This window comes from Rissa tridactyla, chromosome Z, assembly GCF_028500815.1.
Source record: "Rissa tridactyla isolate bRisTri1 chromosome Z, bRisTri1.patW.cur.20221130, whole genome shotgun sequence".
NCBI lineage: Eukaryota > Metazoa > Chordata > Aves > Charadriiformes > Laridae > Rissa > Rissa tridactyla.
In genome coordinates this window covers 86,270,067-86,292,808 of record NC_071497.1, presented here as the reverse complement: position 1 = coordinate 86,292,808, position 22,742 = coordinate 86,270,067, and the positions used below count along the sequence as shown (strand labels likewise).

Here is a 22,742-nt window from a genome sequence, read left to right as displayed (position 1 = left end):
ATGACTTCCGTGCTAATTGAACGGTAATTTCTCTGGTTGGTTAAAGCTATGAAGTGTCATCAGGCAGCAGTACTCGTGCCCTGTTGCCGTTTGCTCTGACCATGGAAACCCTGGTCCCAGTTAGACGAGCATCAACAGTGTGTTAGGGATGGAGCCGAAGGTGGAGATCTCTGAAGGTCTGCTGCTTTGCCCATTGGAAAGCAGTAACATTGCAAGACATGGAGACTAGTTAGTTTCTGGCTGTAAGTTTATAAACCACAAATGAATGAATTTCTGAAGAAAACTTCCATTGGGATTTGTGATTTTAGCCTTATTATATTTTAAAGAGTTAACTGCTACCTGGAAATGATGAAGAAAAGGGACACGTAAAATAACGAGGTATATTTAAAGGAGTGGTAGGAATAGAGACTTGTGATCAGAATTGCTCCCATTGAAAAGAATCAATTTCTAGAACTCTTTCAGAATTCACCTGTATGTTCTAGCCTTTTTCTTCTGTTGGTCTGGAAAACTGTTTTTGTTCTTATGGGAGCATGCGCAAATGAGTATTAAGCAAGGATTCCCAAAATGCTACGGCGCTAATTTATAAAATGAGTGTATGGATAGAGTCATACTGTTGAATAGCTAAGAATATGCATAGTGCTCTTGATAGATCACCTTCTCTACCATCATTTAGATTATCTTGAGATGCCTAGATAAATATGAAGCACTATTCTTATGTTTCTTCCTATCAATTACATTCCTTAGAATTACGTGGAGGAATTCCTTATTTTTTTCTACCAGGAAGGATCTAATAGTGCCATGTCATCCTGGATAGGTTATAGAAAGAGGCTCTTCCCTTGCCTCTCCCCCGACCCAACAGAAGTATCGAGCAGTTGGATAGGAGCAGCCAATATAATAACCACTGTAGTGTGTAAGGATGTATTTTGGGATTAAGTGGCTTGCCTGCAGAATGGTCTTCATGATGAAGATTACTTTCTCTGGAGTGCGGAGATGATACTCTCTTTATTGCTGGTTTATAGATTACGCACTGTACACGCATAGGAAGAACGACTTCACACTCAGTTGCTCCTCAGCCATCCCCCTTGCAGTAACAGAGGTGTGCTAAAATACAGGACGTTCTGATGATGGAGGAACTACCCTGTCAGATTGCTCTAGCAAAGCTCCAAAAGGAGGGATACATACTTTTAAAATAAGAATTTAATCTGAGACAGATGCAGTGAAGAGATGGCTTATTACGTAATAAGCCTAAGCCCTTTCGCGATATTTTTAATTTCATTTTTATGCAGATCATTAGAGAATATCTATAGTCAGTATTCTAGCTTTCAGCATCTGGAATTCCAGAGTGTTCAGTTTAGGAACAAACAATTTGTAAAGAAACATGTGCTCAAGGGTTCTTAACACAGCCTCTTTTGTGAAGTCACGTTGTCCAGATCGTATAATCTAAATATGGAGGACTTGAAGATTGAGACTTAATTCCCTTTTCTAAGCCCAAGAGATTGCATTTTCTCACAAAATTAGGAGTCTAAGTAAATCCTAATGAAAACTTTTTTACCGTCATCCTTGGATGGATTCTAATATCGGTGTTCATAGTGTAACTTCGGAGCTGTGATCTCACAGCCAGTTATAAAGCTTCTGAGATCTGAAATACCACATAATAACTTTTTTTCTTTTGAAGAAAGTAGAGGTAAGCTTTTAAAAAGCAAAAGCTTAACCATTTTCCTTTGTGGGAAATTAGATACGGCAATTAGCGTATTGAAGCGCTTAGCACTCTCCTGCAAAATAGAGAACACGCTGTTTGATACGCGTTCATTGGGAAAATGTGTATTTAAAATAAACAAAAATGTTTGTTTTAAGTATCTGTCTTGTGTGGATATAATCAGTTCACAAACCTGATAAAAACTAACTTTGTCAAAAGACTTGCTCAAGTTGATACAGTTTTAGATTCTTTCCAGAATAAATTCCTGCACTTAAGAATTGTTTGACGTAGGAATTGCTTAGGAAATTTGTGACCAAAGTTATGTAGGAAGTTGCTGTCCTTTAACACTTGGAACTCTATAAACTATTTGCTACAAACATATTTTCATGAAGCTTTGGAGATTTCATTTTGACATCTGGTTGTGAAGCCGTCTTTTTTCAGAATGAACAATTAACATACATTTTAACAAAAGAAAAGATGAACTTTCAAGCGGTTTGATTCTTCCCAAGAAGGTGAAAATGTGTGGAGCCAGTTAAGTGTTATATATGTTTTTCTTTACAATGGATGACTCTAAAGGTTAGTTAAGAACAGCATTTAAGGGAAATCTTTACTCCAAAAAAAGCCTCCTTCTTTTGCACATCAGTAGAAGAGGGTGAATCCAAGTTTTGCATAAGTTTGGTTAAGTCACTTTTTTTCTTTTTTTTAACAGGGAAAACCAGACTTAAATACAACTTTACCAATCAGGCAAACTGCATCAATTTTCAAGCAACCAGTCACCAAAGTTACCAATCATCCTAGTAACAAAGTAAGATCTGATCCCCAGCGAGTGACGGAGCAGCCGCGACAGGTAAGAATTAAATCTGTTTCCATTGTTACTGCTCAGAAAGCTGAAACAGTGTTCTTGTTTTCAGCTGGCTTCAATTACAGATGAGAATTCCTATCTTGAAGGTTACTTATAGACATGTGTGCAATACATACAATTTTAAAAAAAATACAGAAATAACAGTCAGTTCATATTGAGATTAATATTTCTTATTCCAAAACTTCATTCATATTTGATTACCACATTCCTCTTGAAATTCAGATGTACGCCGTACTGCTGCAATTGGGTATCAAATGTAAATTTTCATGTTCAGCTTCTTAATAGAAGTTTCTATAAAATACGCAGTTCTCATCAAGAAGTAATACTTCTCTTTTATATAGAAGAACTTTGTGCAAAATCAATAAAAATTTGTATTTTAAATCCCTCTTTTTTCACTCTGCTATAAATACAAGCCACAGTAACATAAACTCATCTTACACAAGTTCTCCTTTGGCTGCTTTTCTTTATATCAATGACAGATCACTGGTTCACACAATCCTTTTTTGTTTGGTTTGGGTTTTTTTTAATGGGGAGGAGGCAGCTGAGAAGAAACGGAAATCTAATTAATGAACGAATGATCGGCTAGATAGTGTAGTGTATATTGGATTGAGGTATTGTTTTTAAGTCTGCCTTGTATTTTTTGAGTCACAGCATTACTACCATCAAATTGAAACACCTTAATCTATCTTAGGAGTGCAGAGGTGAGAAGAAAATGCAGAGGCATGTTCAAATTTGTGTACGCTCGTATGTCACTAACTTTTAACCACATTTCCTTTGAAACTCAAGCTGTCTCTAATATTGCACTTTCAAACATCTTGAATGCTGTTCTTGTAAGAAATAACATAAGGAATTTAGACTCTGCATCCTCTAAATTCAGGTGAGAAAGAAAAAGAAGAAATATCGAGCCGTATTGGATCCTCTTGTTGAGATGTCTTTTAGCAAGATTTGAAGGCCTCAGCTAACCTCACTGTTGGTCCCGTGAAGTTCAACAGGGGCCATGTAAGTGTATCACGTTCAGATCTAAAAGATGCATAATTGCATGTGTCTGTTGATTCTCTTCACATTCTTTGGGTTTTCCTTGTGAACTACTACACTCTGTGTGTCAGCAGTTTCCTTTTGGTCCTGTCTGCTGGAGCAGGAATAATCCCCAAAGCATATGAAAGTTATGGCACCTTTGTGGCAAGAGAAATGGATGTCTGGCAATTCATATCTTGATGGATTCCAAACCCTTTCACGCTTGCCTATTTCCTCCCTTTTTTTCTTTCTTCCAGAATCTTTTCTTCAAATAGACGGTAACTGAAATCTTTAGGAATGCATCCCTTGTCTTTTGAGAATGACTATCCAGTGAAGATTTGCAGAATAGGCTATTTTCAAACATACCCGAGTTAAATCTTTGCCTCCTTAAGAAAGGTTCTAACAGATTAAGCTGTAGCAAGGTCTTTGAGAATATATCATCTGCTGATCTCTGTGTCAGCATTCTTTTTCAATCAAATTCTTTTCTCCTTGCTTGCAACAGTATATCTTTGGAAGAGGCCGCTTTAAACACTGTTCTCATTCTGTATTGCCATACTTCATTTGGAAGAAACACTAGCTCTGTTTGCGTTAAATGTGGAATAGTAAATCTCACGTATCTAACAGCAAAGCAAATCTTGGTGTGTCTTTCCCTTGCCTTTCTCCAAGCTAGAATGCTGCTTTGAGCTGTTTCCTGCTTTGTCATCGTTCTGAGTAATGGTGATTGACAGAGGTGGGGGACTTGGGAAAAGGAGAGATTGTTACAGTTGTTTTCACTGAAAATTTGAGTGAGTTTTCAGTAAAATTTTCATTAAAAAATCTGGAACAAAGCAATTTAATGTAGGTAGTATGCTGTCAGTTGCTGGAGAATCTTAAGCAAATTGACAGCTTTCATAAACAATTTCCAACGATCCGGTTTCTTTACGCACAGATTTCCATCACTCAATTATCGATATCTCTTTGGTGTTAGTAACCAAAAGCATGGAGGAACTCCAGTCATTGATCATGTGGGCACCCTATATATACATACATATCTGTCACTCGAGATACGATTGTTGGACAAACGTAGCCTTGCAAATGTGTTTGAATTCTCTTCCCCTCCAGTTAAAGCCTGTAGTTGCCTTACATAAAAAATCCCTATTCAAAAAAGCTATTCAAGTGAATGCTGCAACACTGACTGTACTGCCTATTTGTATATAAAGCTTATTCAGTTACCACTTCCAGTGTCATTCCTCCCTGTTTCTTCAATCCTTGGCCCAAATCCCTTACGGGATTTTTGTTCGGTAGTTCTAGATAGCCAGCTCTGAAAGCTTTATGTGCTTCTATCTATTGTACCTCCCTTTTCAAAAGACAGTCGAACCAGAATTCCCTGAAAATTCTCTTTGGCCTGCCTCCTTACGTAGAGATCAAAATCAATGAGTAGTGTAGTTCCTTTGGCAGTCAGTAGTTTTTTTCATGACCTGAGAGGGAGAAGACATGCTTATTGGTGTTGGCAGGGAAGATGTTTGGCAGCGGCTCTTCTTTAAGCAGTAAACCCTGTGGTAGTTCTTGGAAAGATAAACTAATAACAGCTTGCCTATGATCTTCATATAGGTAAATCTGTCAATTAGAGCAGCGGAGCTTTGTGGCAACTGCTGGGTCCGTATATTCAGCTTGCTGGTTCGTTCCACACAGGTGACACAAGGTTGTCTTAAGCCTTTTTCAAGCAACAGCTCTGCAAGACAGCATCTTAAAGCCATTCACAGCCATTCTTAAAGGTATTATAGATTAGTGATTATCAGAGTGGAGAACTTCACCCAAGAGAAAATGGAAATGTTCTGGAGAACCCTGGAAGTGGGTAGTGTCAGAACTTGAGCTGTGTGTGTATGCAGGCATGCTCTGCAGGGTCTTCTAGTACTCACTAGACTTCTCTTAACTGTGAGTCTTCTTCCTCTGTGTGGCTTTTCAAATACCGGTACCAGTCAATCCATGAAGATTTCTTGAATTCTTCATATCTAATCAAATTATAGGAGTATCTGTAAGTTCCTAAATAGCAAATCTCCTAGCCTCCATTGCATCTCTCTTCAAAGTGCTTTACCGTCTCTTTTTGAAGTATCAACCTGCTCAAAATATTTTGACTCTCCATAACCTTAATTAGGATAGGTTTTCTTACTATTTCGGTGGCTTTGGGTTTCTTTCCCTTGCAGAGTCTACTGATAAACCGGTGTAAGAAACGGAATCCTGAAAGATTGCTAGTGGGCCCTGCAAGGAAGAAAAAAAAACAAACCCAAACCCCCTTGGTTTAGCCTCCTCTCCACTGTTAGACTTAGTACGTTTTGATAAGGTACGATACATTCTTGATTAATTTAAGGGTAGTGGTTTGGATTTTAAAAAGTCAGATGAGCATTGCTGAAATTGAAACTGGACTTAGTGATGAATCAAAAAATCGTGCAGCTGTATCTGTCATCTTACTCTTAAGTGGTGTTGAGTATTTTCTTAAAATCACTTTTTTTCTCCCTCATTCGTATTTAGCAAAAAAGCCACTAGATGTAGCAGTACTTCAGGGCACGTTAATGCTCCACTTCTGCGTCTGGATTTGAGTATTCCTCAAGGAGAAGAGTGAATGTGAAGCAGAGGAAGTCCTGTAACTATCCAAAACTATTATAGGCAGTAAATCTTTTATGTAATCACTTAAACTGGAGTTAATTGCCTGTCAGGCGTTCCGTACCTAACTGGATCAACAGGAATGGTGCTGCAAATCAAACTTCTTTCTTACAGATCATTGCCTTTTGTACCTTGGTGCCTCCAAAAGGTCCAGGTCTATGTCCTACGTAGAGCACTTAGCTGCTTCTTCCTGTGTTAGAGCCTCTTGGTTCACGCTGTTCCACGCTTATTAACCTTTTACAGGGTTGCATACAAAACTCACTCTTTTACCTCTGTGTCCCAAATGTACCTGAGGTGTTGCTTTGGGAGAGGTTTGACTCCTGAGGACCCACTGATCACTAGTTGATTCTGATGTACGCTGTTGGTTGTGGTGGTAGAGATATTTGAAACCATACTGGTAAAGCTGATGTTTATGTAAGCGGTAATCATAATGCTGAATTTGCAAAGCATTGACCTCCGGATCTTCCTGATACGTGTGGCTAATAACGTTCCATGAACATACCTCGAGTGTTTAAAAGAGGGCTATCCTTCTTTTCAAAGCTCATTTTGAGAAAATCAGGTAGTCGGTGTTACGTGATCTGATTCCTCTAGTTCTGTGGCAGACAACCGCCTTTAAAAACCACCTTAGGACAAATCTGAGTCTATTTTCTTTTTAAAAACACCTTAGGATAAACCTGATATATTTACTTATAACATCATCTATCTGTAGGCCAGAAGTACTCTTTAAAATTGATTTGAAAGTCTCTTTTATACTTACTGTCACATATTTTTGCAGTGGATTGTATTGTAATGGATTATTGAATAGGATTATATATGAAAAATTAAATCTGACCGTAGTCATTTTTTGGCATAAGATATATGCAGTCTAAAAAGCCTAATTCATGAGAAAAATTGCAGGATGTCATTTTATGTATGTCTTCTTGTGAGCGGTTCTTAACAAGAAAGGCACGTTTAGTTCTTAGCACTTTGTATTTTGTCAAATAGATGTGATTTTCTTTCCTGTGGATCAACTTAAAGGATAGGGTTGGAAATCTTCAGCTTCTTGGTTAATATCTGTTAGAATTACCAAAAAGAGGGATGGAAGGAACCCAGTGAGATTAAGTTCCATCTCCCTCTCCCAGGCAACTAAAGGAACGCTGAAATTTTGATTGGCTGCAGCAGAGCCGAGCAACTCAGCAACTGGATCTAAAAAGAGGAAAGAAGTTTCCCTGATTTCTGGAGAAATTCTCATTCCTTTCAAATTATTCCGTGGAGGCTTTGAAAAGATGTCTCTTTAATCATATTTCCTCATTTAACTGCCTGTAATGTCAATCACTTGAGCAGTTTCCCAAATGTAACTGGCATTCTGGTCTCACCTATGTTTTAAGATGTTTTAAAGGCTAACAAAATTGCAGGCTGCCTGTGTCTGCAGTACAGTATAGATATGTTGACTGTATTTTATGTACAGACCTAAAAATCAGTCACCCTCCAAGCGTATGTGCTTTCATTTTAAAAATAACAGAATTGGAATGGTTTCCTTTCCAGCAAAAATTTCCTGTAGGCTTCCATTGCTTGAGCAACTGCAAATTGACTTCTATTTAGCTAAGGAAAAGGAGCAGCTCATAATATGTTTGTATTTGGTGGCTCTTGCAATAGAGAGGCTAATCTATCATTTCTTTGTTGTCTGAATGAGAAATAATAGTTGCTTAGGAGATTGTGTTTTTTACAGAGATTACGGGTTAGATTATAATTCACTGTTAGTCACAAAGAGCTTTTCTTGGACAAGAAACAATTATGGAGGAAGCAATATTTTATAATTCTCCAAACAAAGAACTGCAGAAGCACAGCTGTAGTACAGCTCTGCCATTATGGAGTCGCGGAACAACAAGGAAGTGAAAATCCTGCTCCACCCTGGGGACTTTGGCGTTGCATTCCTCTGCTGCCTCCTCTGCCACAGGAAAAAACCCAGGGCTGCCCTTAGGATAGTAAGTTTGAGCGATAAGGGATACGTTTCATGCTCGGCAGGAGGTTATTGCGTAACAGGTCACTTTTGGCATAATGCATATTGATTAATTTCCTGGTAAATGGAGCACTTGGCCGCTGGGTCTTTCTGAATCTAGAACGTTCAAACCATCAGTAAATGAAGGACCTGGGTTTTAGGCTCTCTTTCAGTGTGTGTTCACTAACCACTACTTCAAACAAAACTGCGATAAAGCCATTTTTCATCCTCCAACAAGATGAATACCCATAACTGACTGATGAATCCTCGGAGTGGTTATTCATTTTGCATTAGTAATGAAACAGGACATCAAAACAATGATGAATCTTGAAATCCGGTTCTTCTCTCATTCCTTCCTATCCTGGTCCCGTCAGGATTCTCACTACTGAATAGCAGGGTCTCATCTTTGCTAATACTTTTTTCCTGGAGGCACGAATCTTGCTTTTCTGGCTGCACTGGTGCGTTCTCAGCAGGAGGAAGGAAGACTGGAACCTATCAGCCTGCCCTGCGCTTCAGGGATTACGGTACTCTCCAGGGAACTCAAGCTGAGAAAAGCCCACAATCTGGATAACTCACTCCATTTTCCAAGGAAACCTCTAATTGTGCGGTAAAGTAAGGTTATTATGCAGAAGGTGGCCTCTGTTGCTGGCAGTCATTTATGGAATGGGAGTAGCTGCACTGCGTGAAGGGCTGTTGCTTGTTTTCTGAAGCCCGGGTGGCTTTGGGCAGGAGACAAATGCCAAGGGGACAATCTGCCTAGGCCATGGCCTACGGATGCTGATGCCTAACTCAAACTAAACGGGATTTTTATGAATTGCTCCTAATTTTGGTGCCTGATTCTCTGCTTAGCAGAACACAAAGCCTATGAACCTGAGTTTTATTTTCTCTTTTTCTGCTCCCGCTCTCACTAATGGTGAGAGAGTTGCAAGTTAAATAATGTAAGCTATTTTTAGGGCAGATACTCTGCGCGTCGAGACTTGCGTGATCTTTTTGAATGCGTATTTCCGTTGCTGCGGAATGGTTGCGTCTTCATCATGTAAATGGAGTAACAGAAAAGCTTTTTCTGAATTTGTATCAGCAGCTTCCTTCCCCCTCTCTCTCTGTCCCTTAATAACTATTCCTGGTGCAGCTGGTAGGGAAATACTTGTCCAGGACTGATCCAGCTCAGAATCTTCACTAGGATGCAGGAAAAAATACAGGGGTTCAGAGGGGACTCGTAAGTTCAAGCTTCATAATAAAACTCGAGGAATGCGATTCATATCTGAGCAAAAAATTAGTAAGTGTGACTTGTGAGATCTGGGGAGATGAAAATTTGGACCACCAGCATTGTCATTTGCAAATAACTGTATATAATGGTGCTGGAAGCTTTGTGCGAGGAATATGCTTCGCTTCAGTCTTGTTTTAACAGGTGTGTCTAAGTGCCAAGTGCTTTTTTTTCTACCTGACATTGGCCTCAAAGTCATCTGAGGGGTTGATAGTTGTGTGGACTTTGCCCTGTGTTTGCAATCGGTGCTTAAAGAGCTGAGCGAGTGCTGGTGTCGGAAGCTCCACCTTCTCGATATTGCACTACGCTTTCCAAATCTTCTGAGCTTTCATATGGGTTAGTTGTCCTTCTTCAAGAACCTCTCTCTCCTACACAGGACCATCCTGATTACTCATTCCCTCTGTGGTGTGTACTGAGCTGATTTGAGTGGGAAACTGAAGAATCAAAAGCCAGAAATATTTGATTGTAGTTGGTGCTGTATTTGCTGCTGTAGACCCAATTAATTTTATCCTGCATGAAGAGAGGCTGTGCTTGTGTTTAGCTGTAGCATATAAAAACATGGCTCGGATTTGGAGTTGGTGGCCCTTTTGTTTATTTCTAAAAGTCGATGAAATGCAGAAGGGGAACAAAGGGTGAATTCTTTTAACAGCGGAAAACATGAATAAGCTTTGTAGAGGCTTTATCAAGATGGGAAGCTGACCTCGTGATGAAATGTTGAATTGATAGGATTTTACTTTGACTTCGTTTATCTGAATCCTAATATTCCCGTTCGAATTTGGCTAGTGAGTTGCTGGGTTTGCCTTTGTGACGAAGGATTTCTTTAGCGTTCTAGACAGCTTTAAGGCGCTGCCGTTTCATCCCCAGAGCCATAAGGACTGCTACAAGGCATCGAGAGTGCTTTCTTGGGGTGGGGGCTTGGCCATAGTGGTAAACAGCAGGAGCGAATGGCTGGGGGTACTAGATATTTACCATTTAACAGGGTAAAAGAGGCGCCTTGATGCTCAACTAACCATGTAGCTCAAACCTGGGTTGGAATGTTGAAAATGAATTCTAGTTACAAGCGAGGAGTCGGTTTACTGGAAGCATTTGAAGTTTAAGTAGCTCTAGTAAAATGAGACGCAAGTGGAATGGGTATTTTCAAAAAGCTGTCAAATCACAGAGATATCAAGAACATGTGAAATGTAGTTCACAAAAAAACTGAAGAGCTTGCTTAGGTGATCCTGTGGGGGTTTTCTAAGCCACTTAGGTCTAAACTCGGTTACAAATGTGTCCTGTGGTCCAGAGAAGAGCACTAAAATAAGTAGATCTCTATAAAATGGCATACTAATCTCTCAGGCAATACAAGTATCATTCAACCTACTGATTCACAAAGCTGTACAGACTTGTTGTGGAGATTATTGCGTTTTTCTTAGCATGACTGCATGGTATATTTTCCATCAGTAGTATACTCTTAATGCTAAGGTAGATGCTCCTTGTTGCTTTTCTCTTTGCTGTTACTACCTCTGTAACTGAATTTTTTATTTTTTTTTCTTTGGGAATAAGAATCATTGCTGTAAATGCTTCAGTTATGATGTCATGACACTAGCAATATAGGGTTCCATAGACGACGAAAGAGGATTTTCTAGCTGTTTCACTTCCAGTTTGAGAGCAGAATCTGACATTCGAAAGCCCTGCCTTCAACTGAGGCTTTTGGTTACCCAGCTGCAACCAAGAATTTCCTAGGAATGAGAATAACTGCATGTCTAGTTTTTTCTCTCAGGTTTTGGAGGCATGAAAAGAAATACATTTGTTTTTTTCCCCCCTCCCTTATATCCTGCAGAAAAATCAAACTATTTCTGAATGCCCTTTCCCCAGGAAATTGCATAGCGACGTTCTTGCTTACCTCCTTATTAAGATTGTTAAATGTAGCTTCCCAGGGAATGGAAATCAACTTTTTAACTAGCTTTCATCACTATCTTGTGAAATAGAAAAGCCCCATTTTAAAGAACAGACGTGGCTGATCTCCAGCCCAGAACTTCAGGAGGAGTCTTTGGACCACTAAGATCGGAGTGAGTAGGGAAATCTGGATCATTAAACAAAAATCTCTTAGGTTAAGAAACTGGTTTCTGTGAGAAACGGAAACGTTCCCAACTACTAAACAAGACGATAGAAAGTAAAATGAAAGCTGTGATTCTATTTCCAGCTAAGTCGAGAGATCTATAGAGCGTCGGAAAGGGCGAGGTCGTGGAGCCAGCACAGCTCTGTAGCTGCTGGTTGGCATTGCGGTTGGTGCTCCAGCGGGCAGAGCCGTCCCCAGTGCCTCAACACACACTGCATAATTCCATACAAGCACGTTCCCGATGGCTAAAACTCCATCAGCAGATGGAATATTACCTTTTTGGTAGCTTGTGACTGTTAGGTTGATTGTTTGGTAAGCTGGTAAGCACTGTCTGTCTTTTATTGTTCTGATGCTGTTTTGATCTTGAAGACTGTTTATTTCCATTAGCTGATTTAGGGGATTTTTTTAATTGTTTCTAATGAGCGATCTTCTTTTCTCTTTTTCAGCTTTTCTGGGAGAAAAGACTACAAGGCCTCAGCGCGTCGGATGTCAGCGAACAAATCATAAAATCCATGGAGCTACCTAAAGGTCTTCAAGGTATTGTGTTCCCTTACTGCAGTTGCTTCAGATCCACCAAGTTGTTTGTGCTTAAAAAGGACGGAGTTTTTGATGCTCTTAACAAGTTTTCAGTTGACAGTCCGATTAAGTAAACTTCAAGTTGTAAATGTTCTTGCTGACAAAATACCTCAGTCTCCAAAACTCTGCTTATTTTTAGTTCATTTATGTAGTTAATATAAACCACGCTTCAGAACTGCACTCTTATTGGTGAAAGTTGATCTAAAGTATGTTTGAGTCATAGTTCAAAATTAATAACTTTGTTCCACTGCTTGGGAGATTTTCTCAGGAATTTGAGGGTTGTAAAAATCTCCAGTGTTTATTTTCCAGAATTAGTTTAATACTTTGTAGCATTAAAGCAAAGACTCTGCTGGCATGGATTAATACTGTGAAGCTGCAAAGGAACTATTTCAATATGTGACTCATAAATTTATGATGTGATCATCTTTATTAAAAAATTAATGATGTTGTGATTGCTAGTGTAAGCAAAAAACCTAGCCAATTTTAGAAATGAGATGCCTTTTGAAACGCTAACTTACACTTAACTGAGAACTGTGCTATTACAAAGCCATTTTTAAGAACTTGCATTTAACTGTTTAGACGATACAGCCACGTATCCGGTTGTATCGTGAGCGTACGTAACCTTACAAACGGAGAAGAGCTCTGCCGCTGGAAGTTGTATATGAAATGCGAATGGTAACTATTCAATTATCTTTGATTTAGGAGTTGGCCCGGGTAACAATGACGATACCCTGTTATCAGCTGTTGCTAGCGCTTTGCACACCAGTTCCGCGCCTATCACGGGGCAGCTCTCTGCAGCTGTTGAGAAGAACCCGGCCGTCTGGCTTAATACATCTCAACCCCTCTGCAAAGCTTTCATAGTCACGGATGATGACATTAGGTGAGTTTTAGAAAGTCTTCGGAAAAACGAAAAGCAAGTTCAATTAGATTCCTTCCTGGCTCAGCGCAGTCCTGGAGATAACGGAAGAGAAGTGTCAACCTTTTTCTTGTACCTCTAGTTCAGTAACTTGAAAAAATGAAAACCTGGGTTCTTTCTTTGTGGTCAAAAAAGTAATATAAAATATTCACTAAGGTATGAGTCACAATCCACATTTTCTTTCCCAAGAGAGTGCCCTAAACATTAAGCTGTAGTCATGATCAATATTGGCTTTTTTCCTTCGCATTTCTGGTTTGGTCAAGTTAATTTGTTGATCTCATTTAAAAAGTAAGTAATTTCAACAATGGAGAATAAGAATATTCCCCTATAGCGTATAGCTTTGTGGCTAATACACTCTTTTAAAGTGGGAGATCGGGATATGATATGAAGAGCACAGATAGATCTTTTCACATATGGGCAACGATTTTGGTTTTTTAATAGCTGCATTGTTAATTTTCTTCTCAAAGAAAAACTCATCCTTTTTTTGGATACTGAATGCAGGCTCTCTGAGCGAAGAGACAGATTTCTTGTTGCATTGACTAATTGTCAGAGTGTGGCAAGACACGGGGCACAATCCCGTCATCCGCTTATTTTTTAGTATTGCTTAACGTGAATCAACACGTGGGATGAAAATTGCATTTAGTATCACATTTTTGGTTAAATTCTAGGTTGCATAGGGAAACTGAGGACCAAACTTGGATCTTGCCACTTAGTGGAATTCACTCAGCACCAGAGTCCACTGCTATCACATTCTTTTCTAAGATGGCTAGCTGAAGCTCCTGCAGAGCTAGTGTGAGGTACAGAATTATCCGATTCCTGGTCCTTTGCTTAGGGATTTACTTTGCTTTATTTTCTTAAACATCAACTTGAAATGCTTTCAGAAGGTAAGCTCTTCTGGCTTTGTTACAGAAAGTTACAAGGCAGGATGAGAAACTTTCTGAGAGCTGTTGACAACGTTTATTTTTTATTGGAAACAAAATTACTTCTTTCCTATTTAGTTGTTTTTAGAAAGCAGATTCTGAATTCGTAGTCAGACAGTACTGACAACTCAGGCGGGACACAGATTCTGAACTGGGGCAGCTCTGCCTCTGTGAATATGCTGCCAGTTTGGTGCCTCTGATGGTTCGTGACTTCGTCGGCAGCTCACTCCAAAAGGATTAAATATTCTTAGAAGTTACTGTTTCATACTGTTTGGGTGAAGCTGGCTTTCATTTGAAAACCATCCAGAAAACGCATTGCATGAAGAAGCAGTATCAGAGTACGGCACCTGTTCTCACTAAGGAAAGCAATACAATTGCTTTCTGAATTTATATATTGCTAAGGAAAAAATTCACCATTGGGGATATCTGGTCAGGTACCAGCAGATATTCTCTTGTGCTATAAAATCTTCAGGGACATCATAGCAATTGTTTACAGCTAATAAACCAGCTGTCAGCTTGACTCGTGTTTAACTTGAAGTATTCACGGTCGTCTAATAATGGTAAATCTCTTTCATAATCAGAGTAAAATGCAAAATTTCCTTTTTTGGTTCAGCACGTTCGCTAGGAAAACATTAAATAACCTCCCATAAACGCATGGTTATGAAACAACCGTGCTTCCTTATCACTAGGGACAAGCACCTATTTTTTTTTTTTTTTCTCAGTTGTGGGCTACACCTTCTGAATAGTTTTGGGTTTCTTAATGCTAGTCCTGTGAAAGGTAAGCGTGTAAAATGAGTATGGTGTGGGTCCCGGTGGTCTTTACAGCCAAGTATGAGCCTCCTGAGGCAGGCTTTTAGAATTCCCCGTTTACTCTCTTGTCCTGTACTGAGATCATTTACCTTGAGACTTCTCTTTTAGCTCCTTTTCCGAGCAGCCTCTAGTTATGTTCTTTGTAACTGTGCCGTTGAGTCGCCTCCGTTTCCATGGAAGGCTGAGAGTGACAACCTTTGTGTCTCTGCTAGATAACTGCTTTAACCAGTTTCTCTCTTTTGGGATGAACTGGGGAATGCTGTCTTCTGAAAATAACAAATAGGTGGATTGTTTTTTCCAGTTGGATGAAGTTTTGCAATATATTATAAAATTCAGACTCACAGCTCTGTTCTGCTTCGTACTCCATTCTGTCAGTCTTTTCAAATATCTCTCTCTTCAGTGGGATTTTCTAAAGCTGATAGTTTTCAGGGGATTTCTTTTCCTAAAGCATGTAAGTCGTTTCTGAAAATCCCACCTTTCAGTTTTCAACAGCCCTTTTCTCTTGCCCAGTTTAGGCTCTTTGCTGAGCACTTCCCGTCACCTGGTGGGTTTTGTTCCTGAGCTTTCTCGGGTATCTCTGCAATTGCCCTTTTCAAATAGCATGGCAACGGGACTTCTGCATTTTCTTAGGGGTAGCCGTAACCTGTTAAATTTGCCACAGCGTAGCAGTTAACGTAGTAGGTCTGGCTGTGTCGTGGCCCTGCACAGTAGTGGGTAAGAAAAAGTACCTCTTAATCTGTCTAAAAAGTAAGCTGCGTTTACCAGGAGACAGGAATGGAGAGTAATTCAAGTTTAATGCTCTCTAAGTTTGTTTGGCATGCGTTTAAGAACGTCTGAATCTTAAGCTATATGAACCTTGGTCCAAGCTAGTCAGCTGTAGCTTAGTCCCTCACAATATTCCTCAATACCCTATACAAATCTCACTTTCGGTACGACGGACCAAAGCCCGTGAGAACTGTAATGTGCCAAAGGAAGAAAATGAGAGATGGAGAGTGTTTCCACAGTCTGAGCTCTCCTCAGGAGTAAGAAAATTGGAAGGTAAAGTCATGTGTGTTGCAGGGAGGCAAAACCCTAAATAATCCTTATCAATCTCGGTTACAAAATAAACTTTCTACCCTGGATCTAAAGAGGAATTTAACACAACGTGTGCCAGGAAAGCACGATAACTAGGCATCTGAGAGTTTCTGTAATTAGCATTTAGAGTATGCCATCTCAACAGTGCTTAATTTCTGCTGAGAGGCAAGGAGGAGATGGGAAAGATCTGTTGGAAGTGATGTGTTGGAGTGGTGTATGCATGGGGGGGAGTTACCAGATGCCCCTAAACCTGAGTTTAGTATAATATAGCAAATACAGTCAACATACCAGTAATTAATTCTCCTTTCAGCAGTGCTTCTCAGGTCTGGTTAGGGCAAGACTTCTGGAATCCCTGCTGCTGAGAAGCTCTAGAGTATGGAGTTTTTTTTAAGAACAGAGTAAATATTAATGTAAGCACTTACAGTGATGGCTCTTGATTAGAGTGTCTTCAAAAAATACTATATTTGAATGTACTGGAAGAGCAGGGGAAAAGGGGTATTGCCTCCCTCCCAACACAGAGGGAAGTGGAACTGGTGTTCAGACAAGGACAAGTTGGTTCTGTGGATTTTTCCCATCTAATCTGACACCCATCCTACATGTAAAGGTCCCTTTGTGTTTCTGCTGCAGCTAAATGCTATTACTAGAAGTATATGGAGCACATATTGCAGTGCCAGCACATAAGGAACTGAATCAAATGGATCCTCGATAGGTTTAGCAATCTAGAAAAATAGATGGAGAGATCGGAGGGCAGGTTGGCGCAGCATCATAGTTTGGTGGCATATGGTAGTGTGGAATCACACGTGTCTTTAAAGCGTGCACTCATCGCTTAGTTGTGTGGGATGAGAAGAGTGCAGTTAGTGAGGACACATAAAATCGTGCTAAGCACTGGGGAAATGATCTGAATGCAGAGTTATCCACTATCCTGTGGAATAAAGCAGCTCTCCACTGAAAATAAGGTCAGAAGAAGAGGGGACACTCGTGGGCAGCACGCTTGCCTTCCCTGGCAGCACTGCTAACCCTGCTGACTTAAGGGGCTAAAGCAGTTTTACTTAAAACTGCGGTGATAAACTAGTATAAGAAGTCAAATTCATCACATTGAATGGAGATGCTCTTAAGTCCTAGAGCTTTACTTAGTGTTAAAGATGGGCACTTTTTATTAGCTTTTATTAGTGTTTTCTTGCTGCTGGTTCTTAAACATTTGCTCTTGGTAGTTCATGTGCTTTGTAAGTCATATGACTTGTATAAAAAAAGCTATGTTTTAATACTTTAAAACTGTTGGCTAGAAGAGCAGATTCTTCAGGACTGGGAGCTCTGTGAATTATTTGTTGGCTGTTCCCTGGGAGAACAACTAGCTGGCTGAAAATGTGGAAATGAGAACTGGGAAAAGCTATGTCTTCACGTGAGTTTGGGAAGCAAGTAGGGAGTAACCTCTGAAAAAGGCCACGTACGCTGTAAATAGGAAACCTGGGCCCTTAATATCAGGAGTTAGTCCAAGATGGCCGTCGCTTCTGTGTTTTGTGAGAGTTAAACACTACAGCCATATGTCCAAGATGGCAGGAAGGGGCATATTACAAATCAGGATAATGATTCTGAAATCTAGGACAGGCTGAGCTTACACTTCAGCATATGTTTTTCAAAACTTCATCAACATAGTTAAGCACATTTAAAAGAAAATCTCAAATATAGGAGCCTAATGAGGTGGTAAAGCTTATGATTGTTTCGTGCCCAACTCCTCAAAGCTGATATAAAAGATACTTGCCAGCCTTTATGTTAGATTCCATGTCTGGTCAACAAACTGAAGAGCAAAGCAGGGAAGGACCTTGTAGCACCAAGACTGAAAGTTCTGGATAAACATCTCGTGTGCTTTCTGGCAAGTGCATTCGCTGATACACGTTGATGTTATGAAATATTCACGGCCTGGAACGGGCCTCCTTTCTCGCCCAGTTCATGGCTTAATTCAGATTACTGAGTGGGCAGTAAGCGCCCCGTGACTTTTTTGACAAAGGGAGGATTGATGATTACCCAGATCTTCACTGGATATGTGATACTCCAGGGCTTTTCCAGGAGAAACACTTAAAATGCCCAGTGACCAGAACCTCATTCAAGGGACATTTATGTTTCATTCTTGATCCATTCTTTGTAAGAGTAGGGAAGCATCCCTACTGTATTTAGTTCATTGGAATTTTCTTTGTGCTCTAAAGGGGAGCTTGATAAAGATATTCCAGCAGCTTTCTTTGATTTGGTCATTCAGGCCCTTTTTCAAAACTGCTGTCGTTAAGTGTTCGGATTTATCATGTTCACATTTATCATGATAACCTAAATTAACCCTGAGTAAGGAACCACCAGGAATCTAGGGAAGGGATCGGCTGGTGTAAATGGCTATTGACTGGAGTCTGAAGCCTGTTGCGATGGAGTTTGGAGGCTGTGGATGGGGGAAAGATCCTACTGTCTTCAAGTCAAAATTCTAAAGCCAAAAAGGGGAAAAATAAAATACACTTCAACTATTTATTTTCCATAATCTTTGGCCAATTCGTGGTGTATTCCAACAGTGAGATGGTGACAACTTTTTATCACTGTTTTTTGGGTTTTTTTTAAATTATATCTCAGCTTATGGGTGCTCTTGGGATCATTTTCGTTCAATTAACGAATACTGAATTTGCCACTCTATAACTTCTATTTCTCCTTTGTCGCAGGCTCTGCGAAAAATAAGGCATCTTGGTTTATGGTCGGTTCTCTGCCCTGGGGTTTGAAAGATCACTCTCTAGGCATTGAAAGTCAACAGCTCTGGGACAATAAGTATATTGAAGATAGAAAATGAGGATAAGAAACCTCAGATGGAAGATAGAAAACAAGATCTGTACTGAACCAGCTTGTTCTTTTTGCCTTCCTTTTGCTATCTCTGCAAGCAGACGGCCCCCTCAAAGTACTCGGGGAGTGCTGGTAGTGGTTGCAGCCGTCGAACTGAACAGCCTTCGAGGCTGGAGCTCCTCAGAGGCTTCTTCTGTGGAGCGCGTTGGGTACCCCTCCTGCTCTCCCCAGCTTTCATGTTCTTCGTATCTCTCCTGCCATCCGATATAGCCACGGGGAGTTTGTGGCACTAACGAATGTTTTCCTGTGCCTGCTTCTGTTGAGTTCTGGACGGTTTAAAGCATATATTTTGTTTAAAGGTTTTCTTTTTTGGAAAACATAGCTTGATAGAACAAGTGGATTTTCATGTGAAAAAAACCAACACTGGGTCTGATGCAGAATTTGTGTTCTCTTGGGAAAACTTGAAACGGGGACTTCTTGTTTTCTGGTAACATTTGAAAGCTAAATATTACCTTCAAAAGTAAGCATTGAATCAAAATATTTTACATTTATATTGATATGGAGGTGGTATTTTTGAATTAACGTACCTCTGTGTTTCAGCAGAAGTTGCTGCCCTCTTAAATGCGTCACTGACTATTAGATAAGACTAACTAGATAGGTAGGAGTAATTAATGAAATAAATGGGAACAATGAAGCTCCTTGAGGTTCTTCCCCAGCACACACATTGTGTGCGACTTGGAGTTGGTTCTTTGAGCACTTTGGAACCTTCCCAGTGCCCCACCATCCCGTAAAGGTGCTCCTGGTATACACCCCCTTATGCTGGGAAAGAGGGAGGTTGCCTCAGATCTCCTTCACAGTGCTCCTGATGGGAATCTCCTGCTATGATTGTCGCTTATCCACCCTAAAATGTCTTTGCCCTAAAAATAAAAGGGGGAAAAAAAGAAAAAAGCCAGTCTGACAAAGATAGTCCAGTGGCATGCTGCTCCATTAACGTTCTGGTTGGTCTTTTCAAGTAGCCCATCTGGGAGTGGAGGATCGTATGTCGCTTTCAATCCTTCTGCCTCTGCATGAGGGAAAATAAACCCTTCGCGCTGAACCGGAGAGGTTTCTTCTGGCTCAGAGCGCTCTCAGTCTTAGTGCCCAGCACTCCCTGCGTCCCCGTGTGCGTGCGAAGGTAACACAGCTAGTCAATAAGGATTTAGAGAGGTGCCCCAAACACTGTCAGCGTTTAAGAGGCATTTGGACAATGCCCTTAATAACACGCTTTAACCTTTGGTCAGCCCTGGAGGGGTCAGGCAGTTGCACCGGATGATCCTTGTAGGTCCCTTCCAGCTGAAAATACTCTATCATATTCTGTTCTGAGTTGAAATAAGAGTTGAGAAACCAGTCCTGAGTCATTGTTTATGCCAGTGTTACGCTCACAGCCTACTAGTAGACGTGAAGGATTGACACCTCTGCCCCTTCTTCTCTTCTCTCCTTTCAGAAAACAAGAAGAGCGGGTGCAACAAGTGCGTAAAAAACTGGAGGAAGCACTAATGGCAGACATCTTGTCACGAGCGGCTGATACAACAAAAGATATAGAAGTAGAAATGGATAATGGAGATGAAGCATAAGAAGAAATCAGGTGAGTCAGATATAGACATGAACATCCTGACGTTAAATGCCACACAGATCACCAGGGAGGAAAAAACAGTGGCTTTCATCCTTCACAGCAAAGACCCAGTCTCTCGAAACCAGTGCAGGTGTATTTTCTGGCACTTGATTCTTGAGGCGAAACTGGGGTAAAGCAATCAAAGTAACCGGCCTTTTTCTCTTCTTCAAAATTTCAGTTGGTGAAATTACACAACAAGTTCCTGAAACTTTTCTATTTATTTTTAAATGGATAATGCCTCTACAAATTAATTTTCCAAGGCGCCTTCTTGTATCTTATACCTGTTTATGGTACCAATCTGTCGATGGGCCGAACGCTTTCTTAAAAAACTTTTTTTTTTTTTTTTTCCTTCATTATCTGCGGAAGAAGAAGAATTCGTTCTCTTGTTTGCATTGAGCTCATGGTGCTCAAGTATGAAAGTGCATGGCTTTGAGATCTGACCTTTTCACGAGGAGTTAGCTGAAGTTTTAACAACCAAGAATTCCATCTGGAGATGGTTGTGTAATTTTGAGGGAATTACTTTCTTTTTTTTTCTTTTTTTTTTTCTTTTTTTTTTTTGTTCTGGAGTTAACTGCCCACAAGGGGAAAGAATATATATATTTCCTATTTGACAGATTGAAAGGAGTTAACTTTTATACAGCTCTGAATACTATATTCAGGTAACTTTTAGCCATGGGATGGAAGTTTCTGGGCTGTGACCTGCTTTAACACGGCTGCTGAACGTTCCAGCCTGGATTCAACCCTCTTCCTAACGCGCAGTCATTTTTATTCCTTATAGTGTCAGTGCAACATAAAGGGAAATTTGATCTTTAAGTTGTGGACAAGAGCTCTTTGCCAGTGTCGTTTACTGGCCACTCAACAGGCCAGTAGTCTTGGTGTTTTCCAGGCTGTTGGAATCTTTTAATTACTTTAAATGACCGCTATTTACTATTAAACGCTTCATCCCTGAGTATTTCTCCTAGAAAAGTCTAATTATGGATAACTTTGAAGGAAGCCAAGAAAGAACCTTGTTTTAAGATGTGAGATCTCAAAGCTTTGCCATTTCAGAATCAAAGTGGCATTTTGAGTCTTTAAATTTAGCATTAAATAATTATTTTGTGGCAGAGTCATAAATCTGGTGGTAGACGTGGTTGGTTTTGCACTGGTGCTGTGGTTTCTCTGCCGAAATCAGTTGGATCAGGAGACCTTGAGTTTCATCAACTTGTGAATTCGTTACCTATTTACGCGTACATAGCCAACGGACGTGGAAACGTACACGTGTTGGCTACATTCTATAAAACGCCTTTGGTTTTTTTGCCCCGGTGGCTTTAATTATAGCCTTGAGCAAGCTTTTTGAGCAGCTACGTCCACTCTACTGATTTTTTTGTTACCCACTTATGAACTATTTATGGGGTACTTCAAATACGGAGTGAAACCCGGCTCTAACTGCTCCGACAAAATCATTCTACTGGATGTAACACCGGCCTTTGCTTTTCCAAAAGGGGTTGTTTCTTTCTCTTCTACAGGTACTTTTAACTGACTTATCCCAGGAGGAACTTCCTAAAAGACAGAGGCACTTTCTCCTTCGGTCTTTCGTTATAAGAAGAAACGGACCCATGCACATTTATATAGCTTTCTAATAGCATTAAAACCAATGCCTTTTTTAGACTCCTATTTTTTGATGTATATATCTTATTTGAAAAGCAACTTTATTTTGTGTCCTATGACTTAAAGTCCTTTTTTAAGTATCAGACGTTACCCTTAATCTAAAGCTGAGCTTTTGATGCCAGGTTGCAAACCTACTGGAATTATATTGCCTGTACTAAATATTTGTTTTTCCTGTGGTTTTTGGTAAGGATGGATCAGGAGAACAGAGTGATTTCCCAATTAAAGATTATTGTGACTCTGTATATAAACAGATTTTTATACCTATGGGTGAAAACACCTGTACATTCTTCCGTCATCACTGTAAAGATAAATAAATGATTATATTCCAAGCAAATTGGCGTGGTTTTGTGGTGTGTTTTTTGGTTTTTGGTTTTTTTTTTCTGAAGTGGCTTCTCTCAGTTTATAATTGGGCAGAATAAAAGAGAATAATGGAAAAGACCAAGTTTTTTTCCCAGCCTGCTAAAACTCAGAAAGTAGAACTTGAGCGAAGAGGAGTGAAAACACGTCGCTGTTGATGGTGAGTTGAATTTAAAACCAGTTTGTTCTTGTTCTAATTCCAGAGCTGTGTCATGTAATTACTGGTGGAAGCGTTCATGAATGGGGACGTGAGTGACTTCTCCTGTGCAGTCTCATTTGAGGGGTGAAAATGCCAGGACGTTACTCGTCACACGGCTGCACGTTAAAGTGCAATAAAGCCAGCACAGAAGTGGCTTTAAAAGGCTGACGGAGCTCCTCTGACATGTTGTTTTACTTCTTCATCTTGTCTCTCATTAATTTTTTCAGTGATT

The 22,742-nt window shown here is 40.0% G+C and overlaps 1 protein-coding gene across 1 annotated transcript in view; it reads left to right on the top strand.

Moving 5' to 3' along the window:
• Window positions 1-22,288, top strand: part of LOC128902780 (methyl-CpG-binding domain protein 2) — a 38,581-nt gene extending 16,293 nt beyond the window's left edge. Inside the window, exons 3-7 of the mRNA XM_054186313.1 lie at window positions 2,406-2,543; window positions 11,999-12,089; window positions 12,831-13,008; window positions 20,140-20,280; window positions 21,813-22,288. Of these exons, the coding sequence (XP_054042288.1) occupies window positions 2,406-2,543; window positions 11,999-12,089; window positions 12,831-13,008; window positions 20,140-20,269 (537 nt within the window). The 3' untranslated portion in view covers window positions 20,270-20,280; window positions 21,813-22,288. The remainder of the gene's footprint in view (window positions 1-2,405; window positions 2,544-11,998; window positions 12,090-12,830; window positions 13,009-20,139; window positions 20,281-21,812) is intronic.
• The last annotated feature ends 454 nt before the right edge of the window (window positions 22,289-22,742 follow it).